The sequence below is a fragment of the Lichenostomus cassidix genome, chromosome 2, assembly GCF_008360975.1.
Source record: "Lichenostomus cassidix isolate B80296 chromosome 2, HeHo_3.0, whole genome shotgun sequence".
Taxonomy (NCBI): Eukaryota; Metazoa; Chordata; class Aves; order Passeriformes; family Meliphagidae; genus Lichenostomus; species Lichenostomus cassidix.
Genome location: NC_139482.1, coordinates 132,168,374 through 132,194,215, shown reverse-complemented (window position 1 = coordinate 132,194,215; position 25,842 = coordinate 132,168,374). Strand labels below are relative to the sequence as shown.

Here is a 25,842-nt window from a genome sequence, read left to right as displayed (position 1 = left end):
TATGTTCAAAACACCATTACACTGCAATAAGTTTATAATGGGAAATAGGATATCTTATATCAGCAGTTCAGTTTGTAGGATCATGGGTACTATAATTTACATCAGGAATTTTCCTTTATTATAAGGGTCAGTGCATATATTGAAGATAATTCATAAGTTCATATTTAAAAGGTTAAGTGATTTCAAGTTTATGTGCCAATTCCAATTTTAAGATGTTTCCCAAAACCTACAATTTTTTTAATATGGTTTTGGGTATATTTTCTTTTATTTTGGAAACAGCATTTTCTAAAGCAAAATGTACTTCTGTAATGGGTTTCCACAAGGCAAAGTCTGACAGTAAAACAAATATACAGACAATATTGAGCATAGCAAAAACCTGCATTTCAGAAAAATGAGCCAGCTGGTTCACTCAAGCTTCCTTCCAGTCCTACAGTGGCTGACTCCAACTGCGGAGCAGGAAGGAGCAGCTGGCCCACATGAAGGAATGGTCAGGGAGCTGGGGGCAGTGCAGGGATTTCCTGACTAAGGGCTCCAGCTCCACCTGGGAAACCAGAGGCCCCAAAAATGAGGTACATGCTCTTTTCCAGCAAGGCTGGAATGAACAGGGTTCTCAAAGCAGCTTCCCAAATCCTTTGATCACTCCAATGAATCACCCAGGTTGAAGGTGGACTTCCACTAACAGGTGAGGTCTCCATGCAAGTTTACCCTGGTAGCCTTGGCTCTGGCTCCAGGGTGTTATTGAAACCAGTGCCTTTTGCAGAATATTTCTACTTGAACAAATTAATATTTTCTGATTGAAACAATTTTTGCTGGAAAACACCCACACTCCTCCTACTGAGAATACTGACGAGAGTTCTCATAACAATGCTTATTTTAAACCTGCTGATTGCTGCATAATGCAAGCTGCCATACTAATTTATGAGGATTTTTTAATAGGCAATGCAGATACAGTCTGCTCGTTAATACTTGCGACTCTAATAAAGTCATTGTATCTCTGAACTGTTACTTAGAAGCTGGATTTAGATATTACCTAAGAAATTCTATTTTTAGACACACTGTTAAAAAAGAAATAAACTTATTTCTATTATACTGAAGAATTAATTACTCTTGTGAACTAGGTTATATTGCACAACATTTTTCAGTGAAATTTCTTTAATCAAAGAGAATTCAGCGTCTTCATCCAATTAAATGCTTGACTTACTTAAGTGTATTTTACCTCTAGCATGTTTCCTTCTGCTAACAAGAAATATACTGTTGCTTACTGAGCTTTTAAATCTAAGGAAGGGAAAATAAATTTCCACATCAGAAAAAACCTGCAATTCTATAAGACAAATTGCTGATAATAAACACATAAAACAACTAAAGAAAAAGTTCTGAATACTTCCCATAAATGAGAAATACCATTATAGATTAATAAAATTTATGTCAGTATATTTTTTAATTATCACATTTTACACTGTAAAACAGTGTGAACACAGACTCTTTTGTTAGCTTATTAATTGCTTATTAATCTTGAAAAAGCAGGTAAGATAATTTAAACAGACCTGATTCTCAGTTTAGCACAGCTTCAGCAGCTACAAACACATTACAGTAGTTTGAATAAACTAGAGATCTAAACCCACAGTTTAAATATTGGTGAACCCAAGAAAATCTATCGAAAAACATTTCATCATCAATGACACAGCAAATTAGGTAGTCACACTGAAATTGCATGTCAACATATGGTATACAATGAAAGTGGAAAAGCAATGTCTTCCAAAATACTAAACAGCTTTAATTCTTGCTGAAATCAAATGGTAAGGGAGATAGCATCTTCCCAGCTTAGCTATTAGGAAGAGCAAAGGAAGTAAACATACAAGTTACATCCTATTTTACAGATTCAGCAATCCGCTGATCTTTGTTATTATGAGTCACATTAAAGCTTTGAATTATTTGGTTAGTACATTATAAAATAAAGCTAAACATGTTCCCCTAGTGACACAATCTGAGTAAACATCAACTAAAAAAATCAACTGGAGAACACATTATCTCTTTTGCTGTTCTTTCCAACACCTAAATTGAAATGACAGAAGATCATGGAATAAGAAGTGAAGGAGCTATTCAGGAATAGGGGTCCTACTAGAGTTTAATTTTCCCTAATTGTGTAAGTAATACCATCCAGATGAATATGAATCCTGTGCTTTATGGGAAGTTTTCAAAGTGCATATGGGAAACCTCAGCTGAGTCCTCCTCAGCTTTAATTCACGTGTATTGCGATAAGTACTCCGAGGGTTTCAGATGCAAAATCTGTTCCTGCTTTATTGTATAAATAAATCAAGGTGGGGCAAACCAAAATGCAGGACTCATCAATCCAGAAATTTTGAACCCAACTCGGTAGCATTTTTTTTTGTTCTAGACAAGAATAACTGTCATAGGAATTAAAGGCATTACAAAACACTAACAACATTCTTTGCCAATAACAGATCCCCATGCAAAGACATATGTTTACTTTTTATTTTCTACTCAGTATTTTATCATATGGCCACGGAAAGCAAGTTTGTGCTTAGTGGTCAAAGACACCTTGTTGTTACATAGCATGTTCAATACAGGAACTCAAAACTGTAAGCTTTTTTCCACGTAAATATGACCAACAAACTCAGCTGTGCATGTCACATGAGTATCAGACTAATTCAAATATTCCTTGGCTTTGTGTACACCCTACCTTCTGTCAGGAAGAAAGTAAATTTTAACATAAGGATTCCTTGGCCTCCCATCTTCCCTTGAAGGAAGATCCTTTGCTCCCAGTATGGTCACTATTAACTGATGACCAACCTTGTCATACCACAGTTTTATCTGTAGGGAGAAAATATTAATTAGTGAACTCATTTCTACAATGAAGTAGTATATTAATCCTTGCAAAGAATTTTGCTCATAAGCTTCAATTTATATCGGTTACTCAAACAGAAAATATTGTATTCTACTTTGCATTTATAACAAAGAATAAAAATAAGTTAATATTTGTAATAGTTTCAGTATGTACCAGGAGTTACACTTTTTTAAAAACCCTGCACAGTAAGTACTTTATGTCACACTAATTGTTTTTCACATGGTGCTCTGGTTAGGATTATTCTCCCTTATATTTTATTACTCGCATTACTAATGTATGGTATTCATATATATACATTTCTGAGAAATTTATGCACAATGAACGAATTAATTAATTTTTCGTCTCCTGTTGTGCTAAAGAGACTATGGGATAAACCCACAATTATTTCGTATCACTAAATGTTTTTCAACATATATAGACTAACTCTGAAATCATATAAGCCCATATAAGAAATGCTAAGAGAGGGAGGAAGTTAGTAGTCCAACCCTCTTCATATTCCAACTCAGTAACAAGATAAAAACCACCATTATTCATTTGTAGAAATTATTGTTAACCAGTCTCAGAAATTATTGTAAACCAGTCTGATTTGCTATTCTTTTTCACTACAGTCATAACAACCTGCTATTTAGCTATTTCAGTTTGAATTCTATGACTGCAAATACATCAGTCAAGAAAGGGCTATACCTACTTTAGAGCAGTCACTGTGGAAGGGGGAAATGGTGCAGTTAGGACAAAAGAAAGCCTTCCAAATAGCCAGGGAGCCATTACATGTCGGTAGCACTACAGTATCACTAACTACAGCTTACTGAGGAGGCTCTCTTCATGAGGACTTTGCCTGAGATGGGACTAACTAGGACATTTAAAGAAAACAGTGACCCTGCCTGAACTTAAGGGAATCAGAGAGGATAATTCCCAGCTGCACACCTGACCAGGCAATACACCTTTAGGCATGAATACACCCTAGCTAAGGTAGACATAAACAGGGGAAAGTGCACTTTCTGTGGAGATCATTTCACATAATTTCAGAGACAGGGTTTTCACCTGCTATCATAGCTCCTCATCTTCAGCATTTCAGTCTCCTAAAGAAAGGTCTTGATGTGATTCTCAAGACTTTTAACCCATACAGGGGCAGATTTAGCTGTCTGCCATTCCTAATACTTCACTAAGTGAGATTACACTAAGACACGCCAACTCAATCATTGGTGGCCGTGTACTTCTTCCTTCTCCACTGCTTCAGATCTTGCAATTCCTGTAGTCCCCAACCAAGTGTCTGAAAGAACGTTAAAAATGGGATACTTGTCCTGTATTATCACCTCTTTGGCCCTGCTACAGACTTTATAGGTTTCTGGTAGTAATAGAGGGCTTTGTGGCTACTCATCTGTGTGTGAATTTTAGATGTTGTTCCTACGTTCCTGCAGACCAGGGCCTTGACAGTATTTTTTCTAAACTGAGACTTATCTGTATTTCTAGCTATCTCCATCCAGCTACAGATCAAAAGCAGAAAGCTTTGTACCAACAGTACAGCTTTAATGACCTCTGAAGTGCAAGTCAACTTAAATGCTTTTGACACTAAATGTATCCACCTGCAGGCTTTCTTGGGAGTCCTCAAGCAAAAGACAGACTTGGCTAGTCCCACATCCCAAGGGGAATAGCACTGAAGATAATATTGTTAATTTGCTTTTTGGGTAAAAGGATGCTTGCTTTAAAATAATGCAATATATTTGTGATACAGACACTATCACAAACTGTGACTGATGAATGTGACATAATCTAGATATAGGTGCCAAAAACACATCCAGAATGGAGTGTTCATATTTAAGCTAAATATTTCTTCACTATATTTGTTTCAGACTGAATTTTTACATGAAATATCAGACAAATATTTAAAGAAGTACTCTAAGCAGAAATGGAAATCATCTAACACCAGCTCCTTGAGACATTTTAACTGTAGTTTGGAACAAGAGCTCAAAATTTGCATTACTTGTATCAACTTTTCTCTTGATCTTTAAAAAAAAAAATTTGAAAAACTTGTACATAATGGGCGTATTTTCCCTGTAATTCCCTTGAATTTGGCTTTTTACAGGAAAAGTCAGGAGTCAGAAAGACCAGAAAGCTCTCCCTCTTCCCGTGTTCAGACTGTGATCACACTCCAGTACACAGCACAAGTACTTGAAACCCAAGCAGTCGTTTGACTAGGATGCAAGAAGAAGGAAGAAACTGTCACAGAATGGTCAAAGAAGCCCACAGAGGGGAGAATGGTACTGCACTCTCATGGGATTAGAAGAAGGAAGAAGGGACAAATAAAAAACTGCTTTATAATTATGGTCAAACTAAAATATACAGGATACTTCTTGATGAAACACAGGAAGAATGGAACCACTAATGTCAGGGACTAGAGATTATCAGAGGGGCAAAAACAGACTGAATGAGAGAAATGGTATGAGGTGACAAATGAACTAGCCATGCTAACTGGCACAAAATATGTTGAAAGAGGGACTGGGATGAATGAAAATCTAACAAGAGTTTTTACACACACACTTTTAAAAGCTTAGAACATCTAAGAAAATTCAACAAAGTAATCCTTATCTAAATGCAGGAAAGAGAAAGCTAAACCAACAACACATAAAATACACTACAGAAAAAATGCTGGCTGATGCTAATGTGGAGACTAACACCTGTAAAAAAGCCAACTTGAATAGAACTTGTTTATCTAGATTACTTAGGATGTAGGCATCTACAATTCACTTAGATAGTGATCCAACTTGAATAATTTCTGAAGACCTTCCCACTTTGCTTTGAAGTCCTGGAGACTAATTAGCTCCACACATGCTCATATACTTTCCTTCCCTGGGCTCCTTCACTAGCCAGACATGCACTTAATGCTTTATTAAGCTTCTGCTGTGACCTACATTCAGGCAAACAGGCATCTAAATTCAATGCATCCTGATATTGTGAGATGGTCTGTTACTCACAGAGTGGTGCACCTTTTGCACTCCTTGAGACAGGCTTCCAGGTAGGAATATCTGCCACACAGAGTGCAGGAAACAGGAACTGTCCTGCACTCAGATGATTGGAGGTAACAGAGATGAAGGTCCGATCACAGTTTCATTCTTTCTGGTTTTTAACCAGTAGTGGTCTAATACAAGAGCAATATTAATTTTGGGTATCAGGTCTGGAACCTACTATGCTAAACTTAAGCTTGCTTTGAGAACACCACACACATATATTCCCAGCCAAACAGTATCTCAGCTTCAGACGAGACTTCGTCATCCAGAGAAGAAAGGGATGTGGAATAGCTTAATGATAAAGGCACTCTTTCGAGACACAGGTTCAACCTCTTCAGTCTAAACAGGATTTAAACAGGATTTAAACAGAACTGGTCCTGTTTCTGGAATAAGTTTCCTACACAGACAACAGTATATAAAAGCTGACTGCAGGTGTTGCATTCTGAGAAGTGAGGATGGAGGTATTCAGTATATCCAGCATTCCTGTTTCACAGAATCACAGAATGTGTAAGGTTGGTCCTCTGTAACCTCAGTAGAAGCTGCCTCCAGAGAGAGAATCAACTCACCCTCTGGAGTAGCCCAAGTTTCAAATAGAGTTAATGGGGTTAAGTGTCTTTATTTGGGTTGAACACTCACTGCAGGTATTGAGGCATTTAAATCTTTTATTCAATGGTACAAGTGAAAGCTCTTCCTCAAGGCACCTCAAACTCATTTGAAGTTAGCGTAAGTTTTATAAATTAAGGACACAAATTCAGTTTACTAGATTTCATCTTTTTTTTCTATTAGATCTCATCTTCACTAAAAGTTTTAGAGCACTGACTAAGGTCAGAGTTCTAGAAAAGAAGTAATCACATACAAGATTCCCTACTCTAATACACATGCATAAGGGAACCAGCTAAGGAAAATCTAGATATTGTTGTACATCCTATACTCCTGTCTCATGAATGTTTGATTGTTTGCTCTACTATGCAATTCTAATACGGTTTTATCTACAGCACATACAGGCATAATATACCTTCAGTCATAACTTAGATTTAGAAACAGAATATTTGAAGTTTTAAATCCTATGCTACAATTTTTTTCTTTTCCTTTTTCTTTTTTCTTTGTTACATAAGGGTTACTTCATGAATCGCATGAAAAAGAGATAAAACTTGTTCCACTGGGAGAGACCATCTGCCCTACAGCTTGATTTTTACCACCACAACCTACTCAAACATTACTGGCTTTTAGAGACAGCTGGCCAGGCATTTTTTTTCTTCTGTTGCTCATTATAATTTTTCTATGTAACCTACATAGAAGATGTTTATTATGTTTATTATTATTTAAAAATGAGATACTACTTTTCTTTCTCACATTATTCTGAAACAAGAGATATACCAGTAGGATCTGTTGTTGAAAAAATTCTCAGTTTATTTTTAAAAATATTTTCAGTAATCATTTTATTGGACTTAAGCTTATGTAGATGCTGAAACTGCCCTGAGGTGGTGATGTCTTTGGCATAGCTGAGGTAAGTTTTGGATGTTATTAAACATTCCTCTAACAAATCCTGAGTACTAAGGGTTGCTAAATCAAACTACTATTGCTCTCTGCTTCAGCTGCTGTCTGATATGCTTGAACAACTACAAGAAAAGGCTGTCAAATGGAAGTTTGTAGTATATGAAGGCCGGAAAATTATGGAAGCATTTACGCTGCCCTAATCTAGATATCTATTTAAAATTTCTTCTTTTAGTGGCTTTCCCATGTATATATTTTTATACGTGATCAAATACATTGATGTTCTGTATTAAAGTCAAAACAAAGGTTGAAATCTTTGAACTTAGAAAAAACCAAAGGGCAACTCTGCTTCAAAAGGGGCTTTGCCAAGTAAACAAGAGATACAGCACAGAAAACACAAGTTTAAAAACAGATTTTTCCCTACCAAGATTTATAAAGTATCATTCTGCAAGTCAGTAAATTGCTGGTAGGCTAAACTGAATCTAAAGTTCAGGAAATAAAGATGGACTTTTCCAAGTACTGTAGAATTAGTAAAAGCTCAGAAGGGCTTATGAAAGTAAAAAAAATAAATAGAGTGTTTTTCTTTCCAATAAAATAAGGATGGCTCTATGAAATCATCCAGTGAGCTAGAAAATGAATGGAATGATATGGAGAGAAGTGTGGAAAAGGAACTTTTGCCAGAAAGGATCAATTTCAGACTAACAAGTAAAGAAGATGCAAGCAAGAATAAAAAGCAAGAATGCATTTCCTGTTGAGAGCAATGAAACAAATAAGTATAAACAAAATGCTGGGAGATCCTGATTCTTGTAAGGAAGTCTACAGACACAGCTATACCACAGCCTACAATGAAATGTATACTTCCTGACAACCGTAAACAGCAGCTCAGAGTTCTGATTTAGTGAATTTGTCATGCCAAAAAAGTAACCAGAGTTCACTGCTGTTGGACTGTTCCTAATACCCTTGTTTGAAGACCACTGGAGAACTCCTTTCTGCAGCCTACATGGTAAATATATCTAACATTAAACTTTTTTAAACTATCACCATGACTCAAAGTGGTGAGAAGGACAACTTCTTGTTTCTGACTAGTTGTAAAGATTTTGCGAAGGTCATAATTTTGAGTTCTTCAGGAACTCTTGTTAAAACCCCTATGTTTAGCTTTGACTGTTACTAGGTTCTGAAAAAGAAAACTGTTAGAGAGGTCCAAAGGGACTCCACAGGCATTTTGTAGAGACAAAACTGGGGCTAAAGACAATTCTTATCTACAATATAAAAATAATCCATCCAGAGGGTGAGCAAGCAAGCCTTTACACATTTTCACCTCTTCTTAGATATTTTCTATCAAGCATGACTTTTCTCAAATGAATACCATGATCATTTGAGCAAAGGTTTGGTTTTGTTGTTTCTTTTTTAATTAGATGATATTAGTATAAGTAGAACAGAGAATTTTTATGTCTATGTCTTTATTTTGTATAATGCGATTAAAATAAGGAACTACTACATGTTATTTCTACATTACAGTATTTCATTAAACATGCAGGTTTCAGGCAGAGATTTCCTTTTTAAATTGAACAATCAACTCTCATATAACTTTTAATTTATTTAGCACATAGATAAGAAGAAAATAAATACTAAAAAACTACTTATGTCATATGTAATATTTACCTCTATGAACTACTTGACAACTTGTGATTGTACACCTCTGATTTTATTACCACGAGCAGAATCCAACTTTCTTAATCATATTAAAGGATGTTTTAAATTTTTCATACAAAGCCAGTTTACGTCAATAGTACATAATATATTAACTTTAAATCATACAATCAATGCATTGTTTTAGAATCTCTCTTTTTCTTTAGAATTTTTCAATTTTGAATTTATATTTAAGTGGTTGTAAGGAATATTTTTGAGAATGCTATGTGATGAAAAAAATTGTACTTTATCCAATATGACTTGTATTTGATGTCTTATTTACAATCTTATTTAGATTTCTTTTATAAATTTTTATCTATATGATCTCTTTTCCATTTCATAATGAAATTCATTCATCCCTTTCTGATCACTTAGATCATCCTTTATGTCTTGATCAATTGGTCAAATAAGAGAAACCTTTATAAAGCTGCCACACAAAAGATTAACATCCCCATAAAGATATTTTGTAAGAAAATCAGGTAATATTCTAGTTACAAAAAAACCAGAAAAACATGCAGCAAAGCAAGATAAGCATTGTAACATATTAGTAAAACCTACTTTTGTGTTAATCTATAGTACCTTAGGAGCTTCCTAATGAAAAAAGGGCAAACAACTTGTACCTAAAAAGAATATCAAAGCTAAATAAATTCAGTTAGACAATGGCAGAATTTATTTTTTATTCAAGTAGTGTTTGGGTTGTTTTGATGTACTTAAAAATGCAAGAACCAAGTTTCACAAACAATAAATTTTTTTATTTAAACAGGGTACAAATTTTTTGCCCATCTTCTACTCAAGGCGTTACTATTATGTGGAAAATGCAAAAAAACATGTGTTAAGTCATGACAATGAATTATTTAAAGAGACAATCTTTATATAATGACCTCAAGCACAAAGTTATTTATTGCTTAAACAATACACAAATTTTGTATGTGGGATGCATAGCCATCATCACTATTGAAACCTGTATAAGTTTAATAATGGGCAGACAGCAAACAAAACTAGTTGTCTCTTTAAATTTCAATTTAATATTTTAACCCCCATGCAGAATTTTACAAGCTGCTCACAAGATGACATGAAAGTTGTTAATATGGTTTAAAGCAACACACTCAAAATATGGGAAAACGGACCATAATGTAACGTTTTCCTACTATGCATTTTCCATAACAAACAAAAGAAAAACCCACAACTTTAGTTTCTGTCAGGCAGACGAAGTCTTTACCTGAACCCTAGGAACAAAAGGCGTTGTTCTTCTACTAAGGCTTTGGCTCTGGTAAGCAAAATTAAAGAAAAAGCAATAAAACAAAACCAAAAAGGACAACACGCTGGAAACTAAAAGACCAAAAGTAAAAACAAAGACACATAACTATTACTTTAAACAGAGCTTTACACCAACAACATATTTATCTAACACAAAGTATTTTAATGCAATGCATAAATTAAATCTGCAAATCTGTTATCAAATCATAACAAAATCTTGTGGTGGAAATTCTTGCCTTAGAGAAGTCAGCAGGAATTTTACCACTGATTCCCCAGGAGCAAGGATTTCCCTCTGAAAGTCTATAGACAACATTTACAATAGATTTAGAAATAACATGTAACAGAAAGAACAGGTAGGCAAAGTGTGATTTAAAAGTGGGGTTGGAAACATAAGTTAAGCTTGATCATGTCTTCCAGGAAGACAGTGCATGCATATTTAGAGAGAAACAAGTACAGTTCACGCACTGACAGCTTTGATTACTTCGGAATGTGAGTAAAATAACAGGTTTTCTCTATTTTTCAACTTTAAGAGGCATGTCTGTGAAAAGTCCTCCTAAATACTTTTAAAACAATGAAAAGACAGTTAGTGCTCTCTAGTATTAGCATTACAGGGGGGAAGGTACAATCTATGTATTTCAATTCTCAAGCAATCATGACAGAAATGACATATGGTATACACAGAAAACCCTTGCATGAAATGGGATCTAGAGCATTTAGGAAACTGCACATATAGATGCATTAATAACATAATTTTATGCTGTAACACACTAGACTACATACAAGCTTGTGGCCTCCAGTGGCTCTATCAAGACTACATCAAGTACAAGCAACACAAATTCCTGGACTAGCTGCAAATTCCAAGCAACCACTCTCCACCTTCAGTTTAGGAAGCTAATGAGTGGCACAGAATTGGTACAGAGTATGGGGCATGGACAGGAAAAGGAGTATATGTTGATACATGAGAGGGCCAGTGAGTAGGAGAACAGGAGCATGGAGTAGGTGACAACAATCACAGCCATTTGACAGATTGGAATATTCTTTACCTCTGCTCACATTTCCTGAGATTATTGATCTAATTCAAAATTATAGAAAGAAGCTACTACTCAGTATTCACTTCTATTAGAAATGTACCCAAAGCATGGAAATAGGCAGTGTGATGATGCTTCTGTCACCTTCCTTGCTTATTTGGCATTCACAGATGCTGGAGAAATCTGTTCCATAAAATGTGTGAAGTAATCTGCTCTTACATCAAAGAGAATATATAAGAAAATTTGACAGTCTGGATCACAGGTTTTGTCTGATGTGCTCCCTGTGCTCTGCAAGGTGCAGCAGCTGCACTCTACCTGCCACTCTGCATGGGCAGGACTGCAGAGCACAGTGTTGGGGTGTCAGAATGTGACCTACTCACAATAAAAGTAGATCTTCAGCTTGCTTCTGCTCCATTTTACATGGGAAAAATAAATTATCACAGGATATTGCAATCCTAAGAGGGACAGAATCTCTCCCACCATGCACCAAGGGTCCTCACCTGTCATATTCTGCCTTGGTAATGAAAGAAAATCAACACATCATGTTCACTATCTAGAACTTTCCATGTTTTGATGTTACAGCAACAGCAATTTAATTGTATAGAGGAATAAAGGGGAGGAAGACAAGGAAAAAGAACATGTGAAAAGAGGAGGGGAAGCATATGTTGTACTTGATCTTATCCCCTCAATGCGCTGACGTATACACCCTTCATAATGTACAATAAAGGCTTTCTAGTATGCTGCAGATATTACAACTATAATTAATATAACTGTATTTTAATTGCTTTATAAACTGAATATGTACGGAAAATCTACTGAAGTGGTTATGTAGTTCAGGTGTACAGGGAAATAGATTAATTTTATAAATTACATCCCTTTTTCTGTCAGAATTTCCACCAGTACAAAAATTAAATTCTGTGATTTTGTACTGGTATCCATTTACATGGTCTTATAGTTATGCTATTATTCCCTAAACCTAACTATTGGAGAAGCATTTCAAGTTATACTTTTCATGCAGCATCAAAAAGTAGCCAAAAATGCAGTAATGAAGCTAAGAACACCAACATACAAAGAATGCTTTTGACTTTTGCAAAACTATATTAAACGAAAAACAACTCAGTGACAAAACACAGAAACAGGAACCAGACAAAGCAAATAATAAAAAACTATAATTGCAGTAACAGTCAGATACTCCCCTGAAAGAACAACATGAATAAAAAGTGCCATAAAATGTAATGCAGAGAATACCTTAGTAAGTTATAATACACAATAGTTTACTGTAGTTGCACATAATTTGTTCAATTAAATCTGTACTCAGGCAGAATAATTATTAATGTAAAGAAAATTCCCTGTCTATGTGAAAGGGTTTACTTTGTGGTCCATCCTATTAGACAGCTCTGGACTGACACTGTAACCTCCACAGAAAAAAACAGTTACACAGACCAATGCCAGGACAGAGGAAAACATGGAAGACTGAACAGACAGAGAAAGACATCCCTGAATACTAGAGACATTACTGCAGCTAAACCGGTCAAAACCACTCTGAACATAAAGAAATAGATTCCAAAATACTATTAATATATAAAAATCCTTTAAGGATCTATTGCACTGTCTTAATAAGAAAGCCTATATTCAGGTATTCATTCAAATACTTCAGACCTCCATCTGAACTGTTGTATCACCACTTCTGCCCACAGCCCTTGGATTTCACTGCCTATATTTCACAGTAACCACAACTGCGCTAACAGCAACCCTTCAGGACTACATGCTATTGTCCAAAGGCATAGAAAATTCAGAAAACACTTCCAAAATCTTGCCTTGCATCTGTTGCCTCAGATTCATCAAACCTGTCTGAATTCAGCCCCCATCACTCAGAATGTCTTTGACCTACCACCTCCACAAAGAACAGCATCCTGTCCTCATTTACTGCCAGGTTCTGTAGTTATTCTCCCATCTAGGCACTCACCATACAAAGAACATTCACAACTACATTCAGAATTTAGTACTTCCTTTCTTTTCCAACTTACTCAGCTATTTTGAATGAACATGTGATCCATCGACTGTTCTGTTAGAAAAGAGCTGATTAAAACATAACCAAAATACTGAAGCACATCCATTTTGTAGTGTTCAAACTAAAATATTTCTTGTAACTTGAGGAGATTTTTAAAATTCAGTTTTACCCTATTACTTCACCTTTGTTAAAGGTCCAAAATTAGAAAATCTCATCTCCATTCTAATTTTTCAAAATTTCTCCAACTTTACAAAAAGGATTTTTTTCACTAACTCTTCCAAAGTTTCAAAACTTTTAAAAATTTTAAAATTATAAACCCAAATATTAGAGTGAAGGAAAAACTATTCATCAGACTACCTTCAAGACACATAAACCCTCAAATATGATGTCACAAAATTTTTAATTTTTCAAAACTAACTTTAAATTTTAGATCAAAAACAAACTACCTCAATTATTTTGTAAATACTGTTCCTGTAGAATACTTCAATTCCCTTAAAATACTCTATTTCTAAAAATGCATATTAGCCTATACGTTTCAATGTGCCCAGTTAGATCCCATGTTGCTACTTATCCAGAGCATCTTCAGACACTATGACAGCCACCTTTGCTCACAAAGCAAAGAGTTTAGTACTTGCCTCCCAAAGTCTTGACCCACCAGCAGCAGAAGCTAGGTTGTGCCCTTATCATGATTTATGTGAAATATAACTGTATCCAATGTTTTTTTAGCTGGTAAGATAAAAGAAACATCCAAAATTTCAAACTCTCTACTAATCTTAGGTGTCTAGATTGCGACTTTAGAGAGTTACAGAATATTTCTGACTTTAGTTCCACTCAGCTGGAGCTTTGTACTCTCAGATAGACATCAGCTGTTCTCTGAGGGAAACAGAGATAATATGTAGTAGGGAGTATTGTATGTAATTGCAGGAAGTACAAAAAAAATAGGAAAGATCTTTGAATGTCTCTTAACATCATTTAGTTTCCTTAGATGGAATTAAACTTTTTAGAATAGGCATTTATATATTGAAACAATAAAAAAATAAACAAAAATAGGAATTATCCCTTCTTGAGTTAAACACTGAGTTTATATGCCATTTTGAGAAATAAAACCTTTGGATTTCTGTTATTCTCAATAAATTAGAATATACCTCAAAATTTCCCAATACTATGATTCTATACCTCAAACTTCAGGTATATCCTATCAAACCACTAAATCAAAATACTTACTATCTTCACTAAAAAATCCTAATCTTAAACTCATGGAGATTTTGCTCTGAAACTGAGAAAGTGAGAAAGTCAGTTCTATGTGGCTCTATTTGGATCATTATTCTGTTCTGCTTGTGCATTGGTCATTTGAGCAGCTAACTCTGGATCTTGAACTTCATGCTGGGAAATAGGCACCACTTTAAAACTTTTTTAAAGCCTAATCTTTTATGAAGTTTAGACAAGAGGAAATTTCTTTCTTCCCTGTCTCCACTATCAACAATTTTTACCGTCTTGTAAAAATAAGAGGGTTTTTAGAAATCTTGGTCTGTGTATTTTGACACTTCATGTTCCCTTGTCATTGTATTTTTGCAAAGCACTCTGCACTCTACATTAAAGATTTTTATTTTTCCATTTATCCAAAGGATTGAATCCCTCAAAGTAGTTAAGTACAACAGCTACAGAAAATAAAAAAATATATATTGTAAATGGCTTTTCTGATGAGCAAATAAATAATGTCTCATGCACTGCAAAATGGAGCCAACATGGCCACTCAAGAGCCAGAAAAATAGTCTTCCTCTCCTCTCTCAAAACCATAAACCATTTCTGTGAGACCTAGAAACAGTCTGCGCGGATTTTATGCATATTTTTATAGTATGCTCAACGTACACAACTTGGAAGTAACATGAATGTGACATTCCCAAACTTGTTTAGCACCAGTTTTGCACTGCTTCCATTCCATTTGCCTTTCCTTTTCATTATGCCAGGCAGCAACTGAGCACTTTTGAAAAATCACACTTTGGAATTGTAAATAACATGGAAAGGTGCACAAAACCCAACTTCTTCAGTTTATTACAAAAAAGTACCCTTTAAAAGAAAACATTCATGTAATGAACTTTCTTCTCAATGAGAGTGAAGAACAAAACTGAATGACACTGGTACAAAGAATACAACATGAGTAAAATATCAGAGGGATATCCAGGGAAGTTGTATATGAAAGTTAGCGCATAAGAAATAAGCAATAGTAATGTAATTTATTTCATAGGTAATAAAATCTACCGACTCTACATGTAAGTGTGAGAGCTGAAAAAAAATGTTAACACTCAACAGCACAAACATAACTGGAGGCCAAGATTAGACCTTTCTGAAAATTTGACTCTACCAGTCTAGCTCACCAGACAAAAAATATACACGTATATACCAAATTCAACTTATATAAAATTTCCAAAAGCTAAGAAAATGGAATATAATTATGAAACTCAGGTCCTGCCTAGACTGAAATATATAGCATTAAACAAAAAATTTAGCTAGTTTAGCAAGAAATTTCTATTAGAGGTAGCTTGCACTACAGTAAGAGTTGTATATGCTGCAAAAGTCACAACATTAATATCAATGAAATGTTTACATACTGAAAGTTGTCCAGACAAGAACTGTGGAACATCCCTTAACATGCCAGGACTCATAGGAGAAGTCACTGAAATAGAAGGTCGGTCCATTTTTTGAGATTCAAATGAACTAGAACCTGTAATTATAAACAAAAATATTTTATAAAGAGTGGTAGTTATGCATATTTTACAACATTCTTTAAACAAAGATTGTAGAAATATAACCAAACATGCAGCAAAGTTGTGATAAATATCACTTTTTTTAATCTATTTAAAATTACCAAATAATGATGCTCAATCTTTTGGTGATCAAATGCAATCATGAGCTTTTATTTATAGGATGGAAAATAGTTTATTCAGATATTTCTGACTGTAATTATGTCAGTAAATTGAAGGTCCAAAAATAAACACTTTACTGTGGTCAAATGAATTCAGTCTTCTGGCTTATTATCTTCTACAATCACACTAATTTTTAGTTAGATTTTTACAAAAATATCAAGATATATGTTATGGGTTTTGAGCAATTTGTTTCAAATTTAGAAGGTTTGAAAATGGTCAGAGGACAAGTTTTGACATACAAAACATAGAGCAAAAGTGAAGTATTTTTATAAATACAAAAGACAGTCCACATCTCACAAAACATAACTTGAATTTTAAGAATTGGCCAATGAGTAAAAAGTCATTGAAGGAGGTTTTCATATTATTATAATCAAGTTTATGCCACTTAATTTATTCATGGCTTCTATTAGAGAAGAGTTCTAAAACAATGATAAAAAACAACTCCAGGCTGACATCCATCTTGTCAGATCTAAGCCAAAGGACAAGTTATTTTTCCCTACACGAAATATGGGTTTAGTCAATTAAAGTAGCACTGAATGGTTCTAATAAAGTAAGAGTATTTGGAGTTCAAAGTAGATAGCACTCAGGCTGTAAACAAGGAACATTTCTTTCCCATTTTTTGTTTATAAGATGCATTTGAAATGCAAAGTAATAAAATGGGAAATTAAAAATTGCTATTAATGTTCATATATATTAGAATTATACTTTCTTAAATCAAAACCCATCTAAGCTTATAACCAATGTTGAACCTAAATCACAGTATCTTGACTTTTGATAGCTTATTATTAAACAAAGGTAGATAGATAATACAATAAGATGACATATTGAGACATATATGGATAAAGAGACAAGAGCTATACTGACTGCAGAGGACATTTTTCAACCTATTTGTGCTTACATAAAAGAGAGAGAAGATTTTCCTACCCCACCATTGAAACTTACTGGACTCCAGCTGTGCATGTGTGCTGTCAGGTATTCTGGGAATGTCCCTGAAATCAGGAAAATTAAGACAGGCTGATCCTTTATCTAACAAGCATATTTAATTTTCAGTTACACTATAACACTTCCCAATCCACCATGGAATGCCTCAGGACAGGTGTATGATGTGCTTGATCTGCTGGCTGTCTTCAGCCACTGGGACAATTATCTGTTATCCAGTATAAATCATTTCAGTGTCAAATTAAACTCTACAGAACAACAGATTCGGTGCATGCAGGAACAAGGCAGGAACAAATAAAATAATTTAGCAAATAAAAGAAAAATCTCAGAGTTAGTGGTAAACTAAAACGGCGAATAGTAGATTTTATTAATTTAACATTATACATTAATTAAATTTACTGGACACACACTCAAACACACTTGGCTGCCAATAATGGCTATCCCAGTACATTCTTTACTGTCCTTGAACCACAAATTTAATTAATCTTACCTTTTCCATAAGCAAATCAAATGTACAAGTTCATTTGGCAAAATGGCATGCTTGCTTATACAAGCCATTCTGCACCACCTGAATTAAGTTGTGTGCACAGCCATGTAATTTAAAGCATTAAATCACATCCCTCTGGCAAAGGAACTCATTCTTCCTCTGAGGGGCAAACATCACCGTATGCTAATAAAAACTCTCAATATGCTCATAAACTATTTCAGAGGCATTTGAACAAAACCCAGCAAGATGAAGACCCTCAGTTCTGAGTCACAGCAATAAGAATATTTAAAATCATGGTGTGTGTTTCATGCAGTTGGTTTCTCCAAGGCGCAGCCAGTGCTGAGGGGAGCCAAGGTGAGAGGAGACTGTGACTGCCCAGTGCTGAGCCCAGACAGCTCCTTGGGTGCCTCTCTGATAACATATTTGATAAAGGCTTAAACAGCTGTGCAGCAGCTGGGAGAGAAAACAATGAGGAAAAAAAAAAAAGCCGAAAAAGCCGTGAGAGAAACATCCTTGCAGACACCAAGGTCAGGGAAGTAGGAGGAGGAGGACAGGCCGCGACTCCCCAGGCTATGCACCGCTTGGCAGAGAGGGAAGAAGGAAAACAGGAGAAAAGGAGTCAATTAGAGCCTGGAAAGAAAAGAGGTAAGGGTAAGGAGGCTTCAGTTTTGGTTTTATTTCTCACTACCCTATTCTTTCATTAATTCCTAACAAATTAATCTTTCTCGAGTTTTTTTGCCCATGGTGGTAATTGCTGAGTGAACTCCCCAGCTTTGTCTTGGCCCATGAGCTTTTCCATTTTATTTCTTCCCCCAGTTCTGCCAAGGAGGGGAATGGAGAGAGCAAGTCTTTGCTGCAAGTCAAGGTCAACGCACCAAATAGGTAAATTAAATGCAAAGGGAAATGAAAAACGTTTCAGTGATATCTATGTCTCATAAAATGAAAGAGTCAGTATGATATATAAATAACTTAGCTATTTCCTTTAGAAAAGCTTTTCCAGAATACCTTTAGTATACCTTTTCCAAACATTTTTCCTGACTCACTAGAAAGACAGCTTTACTAAGCAGATTGAGGAATCTTTCCAAGGGAGTTGATGCAATTATTGTATCCAATAATTGAAAATCAGAAATAATGCAACTGGTCTAAGTGCCCACTACAGACAAGGAAAAATCTCTGTTGTTAGTACCCAAAACTTGTCAGAACCTCACAAGCACTTTTGAAGAAGCAAATATTTAAGTTGTATATTTGATATACAGAGAATTTATAAAGGGGTCCAATATTCACCTAGCAATTCACTCAGAAATAGACTCTTGAGCCTAACTCTCAAAATGAAAAAATTTTCTTCTACCATCTGTGTCTGAAAAGAAAATCTGGAAGAAAAAATAAAAAATATATATATACAAATTTTTATTTTAAGATGGAAAAAGTGATAAATCACATGACAAATTGGTATGTTTTGTGTTGGGTTTTTTTAGAATGGCTTTCAATTTTATCTGCCTTGTCAGCTTAGCTCGTCATCTTCAGTTTTCACAGCACTCAGCCCACAATAAAGAGAAAAACTAATAACTGTGTTTACTGGAATTTTGTTTTGTACTCAGAATATCAGGATGTGACTGATATTAACCCAGCTAAGTTAATTGCCAGCAACTGAGGATTTCTTGCACAATTTAATGTGTTGCCATGAAAACATCAACAAATTCTCTTTATAAGTAATAGGATTTATCTCAATGCAAAAGTGAAATCCTTCAACTGGGCATCAATAATTCTAATTTAAATAAATATCACTTCTGATATCTGGTAAATATGAAGTTTTAAAGATTTTACATACACTGAAACTTTATTTCGCAGAGCAGAACACAATCCCGTGAAGTTGTGTTTCCTTGGACAAGCATAGGGATAAATTAATTAATTTCCATTGGCCATTTGACGACGAACTAAATCAAAACAGAAAAAGTAGTACAGTCTTCCCAGTTCATCAGCTCCAATCTCATGAAAAACATTATTGACATTATGTTGTAAATATCAAACTCCAAAGAGTTACATACACCTAACCAGAATCTAAAACCTAACAATGTGTAGGAAGTATTTATCACTGAGACTCTTTTACATCTACTGCAAAAAGACACTGGGAATCAAATACACTGAACAACTCTTTTATTATTAATCTAGCTGAGTTCTTCAGACTTTGAGGCAAGTGGTCAATGTGGAGGAAGGCATCTTGAGAGCCCACATCACTTTGTTTAAGGAATTATAGATGAGCTGCTTAAGTGACAGCAACATAACAGAAGACATGATGATAAGGAAGCTAAACAACAGACAGGAAATATGAAAACACAAGAAATAATACAGGAGATTTTACACAATTAAGGGAATGCAGAAAGGTTTTTTAAAAATGGGTCTTTTCAAGATGTAAGTGAGCTGTTCCTTGAAACTTTTGCTATAAACCTCTGTTTGAGAGATACTATGAAAGATTTGTGTATGAAATTAAAACCTCCTTTTCTGAGACAAGTAATGTAGTCTGTCCCTTAGCATTACTATTATATCCACACCTCCTGAGTTATGCAAAGGTTTTTAAAGATAAGACAGATGATACAGTTTTTACCCTAAAGGGGTTGCAATTCCATATGTATGCAGGAGATAACCTCTTATCTCACTGCCAAGATAAAGCAGTTTTTGTTATTATCAAGTTTCTTTAAGATTGTCATACCAAATTAAGTTCCTGCACATTAAGTTCCTGATATGTCAAACACAGTAAGTTCCTATTATAGCTGAAACAATAACAGTCATCCTCACCGAAATTCCATTCTCAGATTACACGGTCCTAGATTTTTCAGTACTTCTAAGTTTTAGTACTTTTGTTACCCATGCTTTCTTATATTAAGGCAAGGTGCATCTTACACAAAATAAAAGAATAAATATATGTATTAAAACATAATTATAGAATCCTAAAACAGTCCAGGTTGGAAGTGATCTTGAAAGATCATCTGGTCCAACCTAACATGGAAAAGGGAACCTAGATGATATTACCTATCACCCTGTCTAGCTGTCTCCTGTACCTCACAATAAATTCTAGGTGAAAAAAAGAAAATTCTTAACAACAGTAAGCATCTTCAAAATCAGTGACAAGCATTCCCCTCCTCACAACCCTGATGTGACCAGATATGGAACTTCCAATGGAGAATTAAAAACCTGATGCATATGACTTTAGGGTGTAGGAACTTGGAAGAAAGAGAACAGGTGAGAAGGGGAAGTACTCACAGTCTAATACAACAAAGCAACTTTTGTTATGCAAAAAAAAAAAAAATTCAGTTTAGACATTGAGAAGTAGGTTGGAAGGTTAAAAAAAAAGGGCAATATATAGCACCAAAGAAAAAGTCCCACACAGTTCTAGCTGTTCATTCAGATATGTTCTGTATTAGATAACAAGCAATAATTGAATAGATTCCATACATGAAGATGATGTGAATGTGGATTTGAGACTGCCCAAAGCATATTGATTTTTTCATTAGCATACTGTATTTCACACAAAATTCTACATTGCAGACTCTCAATAAATAGAGTTCTTCATCTGTTCATAGACCAAATATTATCTTATAATTTTATGTATGTACTATTAAAAATGGGAATGGAGAAATGAAAATCAACAGTCAAGAATTACAGCAACAATGAGTAAAATCACAGTTTCAGAGCCAATATGGGCTGGCTCACCAGATGAAAAGCCAGAGAAGGGAACCTATTTTTAACCATAATAGCAGATGATGCCTGAGACTCTGAGAATACAGGATTTCACACCAGCTCTTTTTACTCACTGGCATGATCTATCATTATAGCTACATTTTTGGTTTACAGAATTTTGCATAAGATTTTGCTGTTTACAATGTTTATGAATGTTTGATACACTCCACCTTAAAAGCGAAATTTAGCAACACTTTTATCATATTTAATACAAAAATTCATGAAATTACTTACCCTATTGGTCTTGAAACTACAAGCTCCACTTGTGGCTCAGGTTTGGATTCTAAAATGATGTTATACACCTCCTCAAAGGTGGCTCCTTGTAGTATCCTTCCATTCCATTCTAATACTTCATCACCTGCAAATTAAGTAACAACACTGTGCTTAGGAAGTCTGCTGTGGACAGCACTTATGATGACAATTTATTGTCAGTTTTTTGGATGGTGAAACCTGTGTTTTAGAACAAGTTTTGAGGAAAACTTGCAGGAAAATCCTGAGCATTAAAGTTTTTCTGCAGCTCAGCTTCAAATATGTAAAGTTCTGTGACACAATTACACAATCCGTAGGACCCCTATTGAGTTAGATGCTACTCTTACTCACTATGGCAGCTCTGGCTGACAGAAATCCCAACATGCTGTTTAGGAAACTCATATCTTTAAAACATCATATTTCATCAACTTACTCTTTTGAAGATCCACGTACTTCCACAAGTTTAATACTTAGGGTTCAGATAGTTCCTATATTAATAGTTAATATTTCTTGAACATTCGGTAGTCTAGCAATCTATGGTTTGCATGTTGGAATATGAGCAGGTTTCCTAGCCAAGGTGGTTCTGTTCATACATTTGCAATAGCTTGATTTGCTCTAAATAAAATATACACCACAAAATGACGGGGCAAAACATCAATTGAATATTATTTTGAGCTTAAAAATGAGCAAAAATGTTAAAATATTTTTGCCCAACATGAGAATATATATATATATGTATTTGAAAAAAGCAACCATCTACTAACTCAGTGTCAGATTGAGTTCTGCAGTATTTCATCTTCTCTATTTAACATAATCTCACATGTAATTAAACTTTATTACCTTAAGGAAAGCAGCTCCCCAGTATAGATCTAGAGTAGATACATACCTGGTCTAAGATGCCCCACTGTATCAGCTAAGCTTCCTTTTTTAACTTTGGTGATAAATGCGCAGAGTCGACCTGATTCAGTCATCTTTCCTCCTACTACCTGTTTCAAAGAGGAAGTATTTTCATAGAATGAAAATTACTTTAAATTATTTAAATGTTCTGATAATAGAAAGAAGAATTCAGCTTTCCCTTGGGTTTTATGTACGCCAGGTAAGATATACACACTTTGGAAAAAAACACCATAGGAATTTGGCTATGATAGATTATTTTTGTTGCTACTCCAGCAATTTTTACAATCTAAAAACAATGTAAAGAGAGAATGCTAAAGCTTTTAAATTTTAGCGAATACATGTATGGTATCTCACTGTATTATAAATTACCACCCAAAACAATGTCAGGTATTTGTCATTAGACTGCTCACTTCAATACTTTTTTAACTGGAAAAAGATATATTAATATAACAGCTCTCAGGATGTTCACACTAAGCACTGAAATTCTCTTTGGCTAGGCAAGTCAGAAGAAAATACTTGTCTCACTGAAAATTTCTCTATGGGGAACTTCAAAAGGTTTGACCTTAATATTTATCTTAGAATCAGATTTACATGTCAGAATTGGTCAAAACTGAACAATCATCAGATTCTTAGGGTTTCTTAACAGTCTTCATGCTGTAGTTTAAAATTTGTAATACTAAATCAAATTTAGCTCATTTTCAACACGTAAATATTTGAAAATTCAGGTCAGGAATAACTGTTGAAAATGACACTTTTCAGAGGTACATTAAGATTAAAAAGTAATTACTCTTGAATCTGAACTAATAATGAATCTCATTGAAGAGTGCATCTTCATGGTGAAAGATTTCAGACATTTTAACATAGATGTTTAAACAAAAAGTGCTTCATAATGGTACTGTTAATATCTTCTCTTGCATTTTTTGACAATAAGACAAAAATAAACATATAAAACTTGATGTTTAACTGGTTTCTCCACTGACTTCAAAAAAAGTTATTTATTAACTAAATAAAAATTTAAAATTTTTCCAAAACATGTTAGTATATGTAGTGCATAACTGCACTGATTTAATCCTTATTCATAGGGTATGACTACAACTTAATCTGTATACCTGAGATGAAATAAGGGTCATGGTAAACAGAGAACAGAAAATTTAAACTTCTTAATAACTTCTCATAGTAAGGATGTGGAATCAAAATAAAAACATATTTCTTTCTTTCACTGTGTGTAGTTTGTTCTCATTCTTGTATTAGTGTTTCTGGAATTCCAAATAAAAATATCACACAAAATAGAGATCAATATATGGGCTAGAAACAATTCATGTTGTGTTTAAAGAGCACTGCATCATGAAAATGAGGTGAATACATGAAAAAAGTGAGATTTTATTCTGTGATAAAAACCAATAATATTAAACAATTTTCCATTTTATGCTTTTAAAACGTGGCAAATCAAACAATCAGAGAGTAGAAAAACCTAGAAAGAGGAAGATCCATTCACATACTCTTATCTGGATTGAAATGTCATTAACTCCCAGATGTCCCCCAGATCTTCCAGAGAGATAAGTTATTTTTCACCTTTCTCCTCTTTCTTGGGAAATACAAGTTATACCATGATGCAGTGCTGAAGAACACAGACAGGACTTGGCTTGCCTAGGAAGGGGGCAGTTAGTACTTTGCTGAGAAGACATTCTTGGAAAACTTGTGAAAACATGTTTAGTCTTTCAGAAAAATACAATTTTTTCATTCTGCCAAGGACCCTATAAAATTACACTAGGTAATTGCATATAAAATGTCTATATTGTAATTTTGGGAATCACCTGATATTATCAATATTGGTATGCATACACTATGTAATATGACAATAATTATAAAAGTAGCTTATTTAACTGAGAGTTGTTAGTTTCAAAATTATTCAGCACCAACCTTCAATCCAAGCATTGCTCCAGAATCTCTAGGCACACTTCCATCTTTTAGTCGTTTATTTAACAAAATCCGACCAATGAGACGATCTCCATCTTTGGATGGTTGCCAAGTTACTGGATGCTATCATATGGTATTAATGGAAAATAAAGTGAATAGTATTTTAATGAAAAATATTTCAGTAATACTTTTCATTTCATGATATATTTTTAAATGCTATGAAAGTATTATGATTACACTAATATTTAATGTAATAGAATGGCAGAAAAGTGTGCTGCAAAATATATATTTGGATATACTGTTCATCACAATGTATGTCTAATATTTAACAACATTATCTATTTTACAAAATCCAATTTGTAAATATCTAGAATGATCTTTCCTTCTTGATTTGACAGATACAGACAACTACACATAGTTATCTACACACGATAACCACACCTGAATACTGAGAAAAAAATCACTAAAAGTCTAGTATAAGAGTAGTATTGGAAAAGAAGGGGTTTTTTTTCAAACTGAAAATTTTATATAAGAAATGTCTTTTTTTCCTTTATTCCAAACATGTCAATTTTTATCCAAGACCAACAAATATTTTTAGTGTTTTACTTTCTCTCAGTAGTAGTGGATTAAAATTAAAAAATACTATTAAAAGATACATTCATTAGTTCATTTGAACCTTCTGTTTCTTTCTTGGAATAATTAATTCACATATGAAGCACAGTTAGCATGAACATTATGATTCCATTACTATATTTGGGCACACTTATACTTGTCTATTGGCCTAATTAATAATTTTTTAAGATTTTCTTTTGTGTAATCATAGTACTTTTTCACAGAAAAATATTATTTCATGCTCTATTTCATGCAAAATTAGCAGGCACAGATAAATCTGCTCCCATTACAACTAATAACTCTAAAAAGATTTATCATAATCTCTACTAAACAGAAAGCAAAAATAAAAAATTCCAAAGCAGATGGCAAAGCCTTTAATTCTGCACAGTACTGCACAAAAATTGCATGGCAAGAAAACAAATGAACAACCATGACAGTGAAAGGGAAAAAAGAAAAACAACTTTTCTGTGCAGAGAGACCCAATTTTCTCCCTTTTTCACCTGGGGTTTAAACTATTAATTTAATTTCAGCCCCAGGAGTTTGGAAATAGTAAATCAGATAAGCCAATTGGTAGAATCCTTATTGTTAATTACTTTATTCTTTAAGTTAATATCATGAAATGCTATTTTGCAACCATAAGAACATTCCTTTATGCCTCTCAATTTTTTTTCTTAGGCTGCCAAACAGTAAAAGCTGCAAGCATGCAAAGACTTTTCATTTGTTTTTCTTTTC

The 25,842-nt window shown here is 34.3% G+C and overlaps 1 protein-coding gene across 13 annotated transcripts in view; it reads right to left on the bottom strand.

Annotated features, from left to right (window-relative positions):
* The window catches only part of RIMS2 (regulating synaptic membrane exocytosis 2), a 448,647-nt gene that overhangs the window by 189,710 nt on the left and 233,095 nt on the right, over positions 1-25,842 (bottom strand). For 7 of the 13 annotated variants that reach the window (XM_085053372.1, XM_085053378.1, XM_085053373.1 and 4 more), the window contains 7 exons: positions 24,502-24,621; positions 22,571-22,670; positions 21,670-21,793; positions 17,217-17,263; positions 15,960-16,072; positions 10,274-10,321; positions 2,702-2,832 (listed from right to left, as the gene is read on the bottom strand). In XM_085053372.1, coding sequence (XP_084909498.1) covers positions 2,702-2,832; positions 10,274-10,321; positions 15,960-16,072; positions 17,217-17,263; positions 21,670-21,793; positions 22,571-22,670; positions 24,502-24,621 — 683 coding nt within the window. The remainder of the gene's footprint in view (positions 1-2,701; positions 2,833-10,273; positions 10,322-15,959; positions 16,073-17,216; positions 17,264-21,669; positions 21,794-22,570; positions 22,671-24,501; positions 24,622-25,842) is intronic. The other 6 variants (XM_085053374.1, XM_085053380.1, XM_085053377.1 and 3 more) reach the window with 1 other exon arrangement.